At 47.5% G+C, this 9,620-nt stretch overlaps 3 protein-coding genes across 3 annotated transcripts in view; 1 reads left to right on the plus strand and 2 right to left on the minus strand.

Moving 5' to 3' along the window:
• Nucleotides 1-797, minus strand: part of krr1 (KRR1 small subunit processome component homolog) — a 16,405-nt gene extending 15,608 nt beyond the window's left edge. Inside the window, 3 exon segments of the mRNA XM_008316050.3 lie at nt 1; nt 4-66; nt 677-797. The exon segment at nt 1 is cut by the window's left edge and continues 88 nt beyond it. Of these exon segments, the coding sequence (XP_008314272.1) occupies nt 1; nt 4-66; nt 677-752 (140 nt within the window). The 5' untranslated portion in view covers nt 753-797.
• Nucleotides 798-1,259: 462 nt separating this feature from the next.
• LOC103383051 (uncharacterized) lies at nt 1,260-8,280 on the minus strand. Its single transcript, XM_008316051.2, has 19 exons — nt 8,144-8,280; nt 7,991-8,049; nt 7,836-7,896; nt 7,363-7,517; nt 7,027-7,091; nt 6,724-6,817; nt 6,387-6,650; nt 5,400-5,690; nt 5,065-5,316; nt 4,300-4,614; nt 4,103-4,224; nt 3,750-3,969; nt 3,512-3,667; nt 3,214-3,404; nt 2,805-2,956; nt 2,388-2,645; nt 2,092-2,245; nt 1,810-1,930; nt 1,260-1,687 (listed from the first exon to the last, which is right to left on the minus strand). Coding segments are annotated over exons 1-19 (3,057 nt in total). The 5' UTR covers nt 8,146-8,280; the 3' UTR covers nt 1,260-1,562.
• Nucleotides 8,281-8,643: 363 nt separating this feature from the next.
• The window catches only part of LOC103383053 (cAMP-regulated D2 protein), a 7,148-nt gene continuing 6,171 nt past the window's right edge, over nt 8,644-9,620 (plus strand). The window contains exons 1-2 of the mRNA XM_008316053.3: nt 8,644-9,111; nt 9,242-9,443. Coding sequence (XP_008314275.2) covers nt 8,668-9,111; nt 9,242-9,443 — 646 coding nt within the window. The 5' untranslated portion in view covers nt 8,644-8,667. The remainder of the gene's footprint in view (nt 9,112-9,241; nt 9,444-9,620) is intronic.

A 9,620-nucleotide genomic window follows, 5' to 3' on the forward strand; every position in this document is an offset into this window, starting at 1 on the left:
TGTCCTCTCTGCTGAACGACGGCTCCTTCCAGCCATCAGGAACGGTCAGCAGCTGGGATTCATCCACTGGAGGAAAAAAAAAAAAAGTTTGTTTTTTACTTCACTATGAAACATTTAGAAATTTACACCAATGATACAAACAGGTGAAAATGTCGACTGAAGCCAAAAGACCGCAGTAAAACCTTTTCATACAGGTTTAACAAATGTAAATTAAATAAATATTTATGTTCGTTGCATCTACAGGAGCTTAAATAGTTCTAAGACGAAACAATTAACCAACAACAACCGATATGAGAACGTGAACGGAAGTAAATAAATACATATAATAACGACAACAAATGCTACACTAAACTATTTTCTCCGTTAAAGTCACTTTAATAACGACAACAAATGCTACATTAAACTATTTTCTCCGTTAAAGTCACTTCTTATATTTCTGAACTTGACGTGTTGTTACGGAACAGTCACTACTTCAGACCGGACTTTTATTTTAGTTTCTATCGGACTCGGTGTTTTTGCTCGGCTGCTGCTTTAACTTCACTGCATGCTGTCGTCTTTTCCTCCGTGTTTGTTCGGACTAACAGACGTCACTCGGTCAACCGTCACTTCCAGGTTAACTCTGGTTAACACTAGTTAACTGTAGTTAACACTAGTTCACAGCCGTTCATTCACCGACCTTCGTTCTGTGTCTTTTTCGATGTTTTTCCACTCTTCTGTCCGCTCACGCCGTCTTCCACTGTGGACGACGCCATGATTTCCAGCAGCGGAAGTGACGTCTCCAAACATGTTCCTGTTGGCCAAACGTTAAAAATGTCCTATAACGCCACTCAGAGGACAAAAGTGGATGTGTTACAAACCAACTTTTAAGAAACTGGTGACGAAGTATTTTATTATTCCGGGAAAAACTCATAGTTTGAAGTTATATTTAAACTCTCTATTCTAATACTGCACACTGTAGTACTGCACCGTGAAATGACACATACTTCAAATACTTAAAGAAACACAGTAATACCAGACAATAAACGGTATCAAAGACGCGTTCAATGAACCTGGTTTTATTCAAATACATGTTGGTCACGAAGTGCAGTTGAAATAGAAAAGAAACATTAATGTTGTACAATATGACAAATTACTAACACTTAAAACATTAACCACAATTATCTTTGTTCTATTATAACAACTTATATAAACATTAACCACAGTTATCTTTGTTCTATTATAACAACTTATATTTTCACCTTTAACTTAAGGTAATTGTCTTTTTTTTTTTGACCATTGTTTTTCATTTCTTCATGCCACACCCACTCACAAGAATTGGGTTTTTTTTGTAAGTGTGGAAAAGTAAAATAGCTAGAGCATAAAATACACACCAAAGTACCCATGAAGTACATCCAAAACACAAAGTACAACGGCCAATCACACGACAGTAAACGTCTGGACGTCATGAAGACGAGACGTTGAGGTTCACAGTGAACTTCAGAGAGAAGAACTCTGGAGTCAGAGTACTACTGCAGTACTCTGTGGATGTACACAGACGTGAGCAGGTACTGACATCACAGACGTTACTGCAGCTGCAGCCGTTCGTAGTAAGTCATGATGGCTTTGGCCGCGCTGACCGTCAGAACAGCGGCGGTCAGAAGTCCAACGGCTCCAGCCACGATCCAGATCATGTTCACGCGTTCTGGCCCTGAGGAGACAGAGTGGTGTGGTACTGTTTGGTCAGTTCTGTTCTCAGGGTGGACAACGTAACAGACAACTGACAGACAACGACAGACAACGACAGACAACGTCCTGAATCTCCAAACTCACAGTGCGACGGCTGAGTTCTTGTGTGGACCAGTAACGGTCCAGCTGACACCACGGCAGCGCGTTCTTCTTTTCCGTCCGTTGGACTCATTGACCTCTTAGTTCGCTGTTGGACGCTGCAATTCTGAAACGACACGTCCAGAAACTTCAATCATCTGCACAAAAGTATTAATGTACACAGTATGGTCCACATCGAGGGTCAGGAGTGGACACCTGGAGTGGACACCAGGGGTGGACAGGTGTGTGTGGACACCAGGTGTGTGTGTGTGTGTGTGGACGGCTCACCTTGGTGCAGTCCCTGTCGTGTCCACAGATGTTGGCCAGACAGTGGATGTAGAGGGCCAGTCCTTTGGGCAGCGTAAACATCTCAATAGAAAACCTGCTGCTCTGACCTTGACCATTGACTGAGATCCAGTAGAACGTCTGGTCGATGGGACAGCTTCAAAAAAAAGAACAACAACTACTAAGAAGAGGCTGCAGATGACCTCTGACCTTGGCCTAGCTCCAGTCATGAAGAGTGGGTTTTTACAGTGGACACAGGTCAAAGGTCGACAGACGACAAGACTAAGTTTGACAAATACCCGTCCTGAAGGAAGACTCCCTGGACAGGATCCTGGGGGTCAGGACTCTCCGTGGCCCAGCACGACTCCACCTGCAGTAAAACATCTGACGCAAAGGAATTGTTGGTCTGCAGCGCCACCTGCAGGTACAGTATGTCGTCCTGTTCCAGGGAGATGACGTCGGTGTAGCTCTGGTTGTACGACCCATCCTTGTACAGACTCATGGTCAGACCCAGCTGCAGCGAGGAGTTGAACTGGACGAAGGAGAGGGAGGAGAGCCTGCCACGGAGAGAGAGACCACGTCAGGAGGAGGAAAAACACTGACCACTGACCACTGACTGACCACTGACACTGACTGACCACTGACACTGACTGTGACACTGACCTGACACTGACTGACCACTGACACTGACTGACCACCAGGTCTGAAACACTCACCACTCCATATCCATGCTAACGTGAGCGTTGCGGATGTAATGTCGAGGATAAACACATCTCCAGACGACCTTCAGATCCCGACGACTGATTTTCTGCTTCTTGGTCAGCGACACGGTCAAAGAGTTTTGATATTCAAAATGAGTTTTATTCACCTGGAAAAAAAAAAAAAAAAAAACACGGAGAGAAATGAACAAGAAAACTGGGTCACAGTCCAACCACACCAAAACAGAAATGGACCAGAAAACTGGGTCACAGTCCAACCACACCGTCCCTAAACTGTATACGTTTTTATAAATTAGTAAAAAAAATAAGTGTTAGAAAATACTGATCGGGTGAAAAAATTATTTCTCTTTTCTCTTATAAACGTTGACCTCTGACCTTTCATGACCTGGTGTACGTCGTCACTCACCCTCCGCTCCGTTCCACACTCAGACGACTTTCGTGACGTGTGGAAGTAGTAGAGCAGGTCACTCTCCTCCACCTGGCAGCGCCCGTCATTCAGTCGGACTTCAACCTCTCCTCCGATGTAGGACGTCAGGTACGGCTTGGCTATTCCTCCGATCATCAGCTTCTCCAGACAGTGGCTGAAGAGTCCGTTCTCTGGAGGAGAGAACGTTGAGAAGCAGAAGGAACGGTTCAACATGTGGTGACTACTGCAGTTCCACCGATGGCCACTGGGGTGTGAAACGTGAACACCGGTACGGTACCGTTGCAGATGAGCTTTGAAGGAACCTGCGGCTCGACGACACGACTCACGTCGTAGTATCCGTGTTTGCAAACACACGTGAAGGAACCCAGAGTGTTGATGCACAAAGAGTTACCAGGACACAGGGGGGGGGTCACGGGGGGGCACATATCAGGACCTGACACACACACACACGAGGCCATTATCAATGAACTGGAGACAGGAAGTCACCCCCCCGACCCCTCCCCTCCATCACCCACCGTCCCAGTAAAGGACCCCGTCCCTGACAGAGAAGTCGGTCTCATTCAGAGAGTGAATGAAATCCAGCTGCTCCTCCACAGGAAGTGGAACGTTCTCTTCAAAGGTCAAAGCATCAAAGGCCACGAGGACCGCGGTCGTCTTGTTTGGTTCGTCCGCAGGTTGAAGTGAGACCAGCTCCACATGGACAGGCTGTTCAGAGTCACTCAGTAACTCCTGTATCTGAAGAGGAGAAAAAAAAACAGAAAAAAATAATTACTTTGATGAATAAGTTTTAAATTAAAAAACAAAAAAAAAAGTCAGAAAACCATCTGACGTCTGTGGTCACTGATGTGACCAGGAAAGGTCCACGTGCCTTATCTTTAAAGATCTTCTCCATCAGCTGTCTGGACTGTGATTGGTCGTTGTGGGCGTCTTCTGGCAGCGACCACGGCACCACCACGGGGAGGCCCGTGCTGAGGAACTCCAGGTCCATGTCTACAGACCCAGACCAGAGGAGAACCGTCAGTGAAGTGTAGCCAACATTTCCTCAAACATCTGATGAAAACTGACCGAGGTCCTGGGCAGATCCTGCAGTTCTCAGGAGGAACCCAAAGGTGGCGTTGGCGCCCTCAAAACACAGCTGTGTGTGTTCAGACTCCCACTCTCCGTCACATTCCTCCCACACGTCCAGCACGTAGCTCTTCCCTTCGTCCAGACCGGGGAGCTGCAGCTCCGTGTCAGTGACCCTGCTGCTCCTGATGGGGGTGCCGTTCTTCAGGGACAGCTCGTAAAGGAAGGCCACGGCTGATTGGTGCGCGGTGCTGGGAGTCCACAGGACGGTGGAGTCGTTGGAGCGGTACCTGAGTTCAGACACACCACGAGGTCCTGGACACACACACACACACACACACACAGAGACACACACACACACACACACACACAGACACACACACACACAGACACACAGAGACACACACAGACACACACACAGACACACACACACCCACACACACACACAGAGACACACACAGAGACACACACAGACACACACACAGACACACACACACCCACACACACACACAGAGACACACACAGAGACACACACAGACACACACACACACACACACACACACACACAGACACACACACAGAGACACACACACACACACACACACACACAGACACACACACAGAGACACACACACACACACACACACACAGACACACACACAGAGACACACACACACACACACACACACACACAGAACCGTGGTTGAACAGAACCGACCAGTCACAGCTGACTCCACTTCCTGTTCCGTCAGTCAACTCCGTCACCTGTGTGTGCTCTGATGCTCTTCACACTCATGACTACGTCCGCTCCACACAGCGCCTCCACCCTGGCCTGGTATCGTTGACACGGCGACAGCCCCTCGACGCTGTAGTTGGTCAGCAGCGTGACGCCCTGGACGACGCCATCGTGGAAAACTCTGAACTTTGAGATGGACGAGGCGTTGCCCACCACCCACTCCAGGGTGTAGTTGTCAGGACCGAACGATGTCTGACGCAAGGCCTGGATTCTGGAGTGGACTGAGGACGGGGTCAAGGATTCATCAGTGGGGGGGAGTGGTCGGGGGGGGGGGGTGATGACATCATTTAAACCGTCTTCTTACCAGAGTTCCCATCATTCATGACCATGTCGCTGTAGCGTGACTCCACCCCCGACTGGCAGACGGACTGCAGACCAAACCTGACCCTGGTGCAGGGCTGGACGTCAGACCAGGTGAAGGAGGAGGCGTGGTCTTTGAGCCAGAAGCAGACCTCCTCCGTCACCTGGTCTGTGCCGTTGAGGTAGAATATGGTGAGGAGAAAGAGGGAGAGTCTGGAGTTCTCATGACCCCAGGTCAACGACACGCTGCTGCTGTTCCAGGACGAGACGTTCAAGTCCTGCGGGACATCTGGGTCTGAGGACGAACAAGTCAGAGACCAGAGAAAATACAGAGACAGTGAAGTATCGCGATATGTAGTTTCACGATACTGTGTTGATATCCTACAGTACTGCAGTAATACATTAATATTCATGGAGTTGGTTCATACAATTATATGCAAATACATATACTGTGATACATATCTCACAGGATGTGTATATATACATATATGTACACACACATATATACCTATACACCCATATAGATACATATATATTGTGACACAAATCACAGTGTATATATTTATACAAACACATACATATATACACATAAACATATATATATATATACATACATGTATATATATACACATATATGTGTACATATATATACATATAAACATATATATACACATATATACATATATATACATATAACCATATATATGTATATATACACACATATGTATATATATACATATATATGTATATATATATACACATATATACACATATATATATACATATATACACACACACACACATATATATATATATATATCAGAGTGTATTGTTGACCCTGTATCACCAGATTCTTGCCAACATACACTCCTAGTCAGGGCCCACGTACCACATCAGGGCCCATGTACCACATTGTGAACCACCTGAGAGTGAAACAAGACAAATACTTGACATACTTCATGTCAGTAGTACCAGGCGTGTACTCTGGTACCTGTTATGGCAGGAAGACAGGTGAAGGTCCGAGTGGCTGCGATCTCCACACAGACCACGTACAGACTGCAGGACTGCAGCGACGTGAAGTCGTAGCGGTCGTCGGCGGTCGAGTCCACACCGATGGCCGTGAACCGGTCGGGGTCAGCGCGGTACAACGTGACCGTGTGACTGTCGGCGGCGACTCCGCCGTTCACTGCCCAGGAAAGCAGCAACATCGATGTAGTTCTGGACTCCAGCCGTAGAGGGAGACGGAGGGTGTGGCCTGTAAAACATGTGGCTCTGATTGGTCAGCCGTACGACCAGGACGACAGGATCACCATAAAACCTCATCTCACCGGTGGCCAGAAAGAACTCCTCGTCTTGATAGAAGAACACAGTGTTGTTTTCACATGCAAACACATCAGAGGGCGCCAGAGAGTCCAAAATCCTCTGAGGAGAAGATTTTTAATGTGAATGAATACACAGATACTGGAAGTACTTCTCCAGCGCAGTATCAGTACCACCTGTATATCCAACATTAAAATACAGCATTTTGGAAACTTCCTCCATGTACCACCAGATGGAGCCAAAGGTAACACCAAAAGTACACGTACCATGGTTTGAGAACCCAGTACCTGCTGGTGTGACGTCAAACGTACCTTGGTGTAAATCGTAGCGTCTTTCTGCGGCGGCGGCAGACCCTGGATTTTATTGAACCTTTTGCCTTTTGAGATAAAAATCAGCTCAGAATTTTTATTACGCTTTAAAAAAAAAAAAAAAAAAACTGCTTCACTTCAAGGTCCAGTGTGTGAAACAGGACAGAGTTAGAGTAAAACCAAACATGGGTTAACTAGGAGTTAACCAGGAGTGACCTTCCTCTGGTCAGTGAAGGTGGTCGTCACCTGGTTAGCTTCAGTTATGACTAGCATCTCTGACCAGTTCCTGTTCCACTGGACCTTGAAGTGTGAGTTTAAAGACGAAGCTGGAACAGTTACTTGGAGCGATCGTTATGGTCCACGCGTTGGTCGCGTTCCCATATTTCAGGGTGAGCCTGTTTTCTACACCTGGATGCACCGTCAGCGAGGCCACTTTATCCAGCTTCATGATGGAGGCCACCGATGTGCCATTGAGCAAAATGTTTCCACTTTGTCTGAATGTGAACAGAGCAGTGATTAAACCTCAGTCATTGGTGACACGAAAAAAAACAAAATAAAAATACAGTCACACCAACAGAACCCAATCAATTATCTTCAAGTTACATAATACGTTTTTATTTGTGACGTATGTTCATTGTTAAAAAAAACTACGATTTATTTAAACACTGAAACTTCACATTTTTGGAGTGAAACCGAAATTATAAAAATTTCGTTGACATCGTGTGTAATTCGTACAATTATTTGAATGCGTTCTGATGTAACCAGAACCAGAAAAAGTAGTTAATTAATACGAATTCTTTTTAAAATGTCACCTCTCCAAAGCGTTGTTTCTGCTCATCCAACATAACGAGAAGGAAATGTCGGCCAGTCTCCCTGAAAAGAACAACAAACAGACAAACAGACAGACGTTGAACGGCAGTTTAAATCCAGTCTACACCGGTTTAAACCGCTTTTCTCCAGCACTCACCAAACCCTGAAGTTAGAGGCGCCAACGTGAAAAAGACGAAGGAAAATTCGACAGCGTTCCTGCAACAATCGAAAAACAAGTTGGAAAATTCGTACGATTTACGGTCAACTCTACGAACGAAACAGTTAAAAGTGTGTTTTTTTTCTGTCTTACATTGTCTTTTAAATCCACCTAAAGGAGTTACTTTATGTTTTTTTACAATCAAAAAACCGACGATCTGGAGGAGGCGCTGATAATTAACGGCAGGTGTGCGTCGATCCCTCTGACGTCACCGACTCGTCATCATCACAGTGGCGGTGCCAGCTTTTTTGGCGCCTCGGGCGATCGATCAATGTTGAATGGGAAGCAGTTGAACTTATGGAAACTTTACAAAGGTTTTCTTTCTATTTGATCCGGGGGTTTTTTTTTTCTTTTCCTGACTTTCTGATTCCACTCAGTTCCATTAAGTGAAGACCAGTCGTTGTTAATCAGCGACACTGTGTCCAACAGACACAGACGTCACTGTCTGATCAGTTAAACCACTAACTGGACAAATTGGAGTCACAAGGACAGCCCTCGCGACCAGCACGGTGGGGACCGCGGCTCCAGTCGTGACCTGAGCAGCGGCGTCTTAGGGAGTACTGTAGTACTGTAGTACTGTAGTAGGACTTTAAAGTACTGTAGGGTTCTGACGCAGTATGGAGAACCGGACCCTTTTACTTGTGCTGTTCTGGTCACTGGGTTTTGCGTCCTCCTCTGGAGAGGACATGAAGAAGGACGTGGACCTGGTGAGCCTCCTGAGAACGGTCCAGCGCGGGCTGCTACGGGACGAGCCGTTCGTCAACGACCGACGGTTTGAGATGAACTCCATAAGGGAGTGGAGCCCCCTGGAGGTGGGTCGGGACACCACCAGAGCTCCTGGACCTTTGGTTCTGACCAAAGACGGTCAGATCCAGGGGACGACTGTGGACAGAGCCCATGTCTTCTATGGGGTACCGTACGCAGACCCCCCCACTGGGGCCTACCGATGGAAGCCCCCCAGACCGGTGACTCCCTGGCCTCATGTCTACGACGCGTCCTTCCCTCGGGCGGCGTGTATGCAGGCCTGCACCGGACCGGCCAGAGACGAATGTCCTCAGAAAGTAAGACGAGACGATGGTCCAACTTAAAACAGTGGTTAATGCAGAGAGGACAACAGACAGAGACAGACGGTGAGTGTCGGTGACTCCGTGTCTAATGACCCTGGTCGTCTTCTTCTCTGTGTGCGTGAAGGTCAGTGAGGACTGTCTCTACCTGAACGTCTTCGTCCCCCTGGACGTGGACTTCCGCTCTCCGCTGCAGAGACCGCTGCCGGTGCTGCTGTGGGTCCACGGAGGAGACTTCATCGCAGGCTCTGCCTCCAAACCTCTGTACGACGGACGCTTCGTCAGTAACCTCACGCACACTGTGGTGGTGAGCGTGGAGTACCGACTCGGTGAGGACGCCCGGAACCGATTCACCCCCAAGTCTGGGTTAGAGGTCTTTACCAGGGGGGGGTCCCTGGACCTCACAGTCTGGGTCTGGACCGTGGACTGTGGACTGTGGGCTGTAAGGTCACAGTCCACGGTCCAGACCCAGACCCAGACTGTGGACCTCACAGTCTGGGGCAGTG

The sequence above is a fragment of the Cynoglossus semilaevis genome, chromosome 8, assembly GCF_000523025.1.
Source record: "Cynoglossus semilaevis isolate Cse_v1.0 chromosome 8, Cse_v1.0, whole genome shotgun sequence".
In the NCBI taxonomy this organism is placed as follows: Eukaryota; Metazoa; Chordata; class Actinopteri; order Pleuronectiformes; family Cynoglossidae; genus Cynoglossus; species Cynoglossus semilaevis.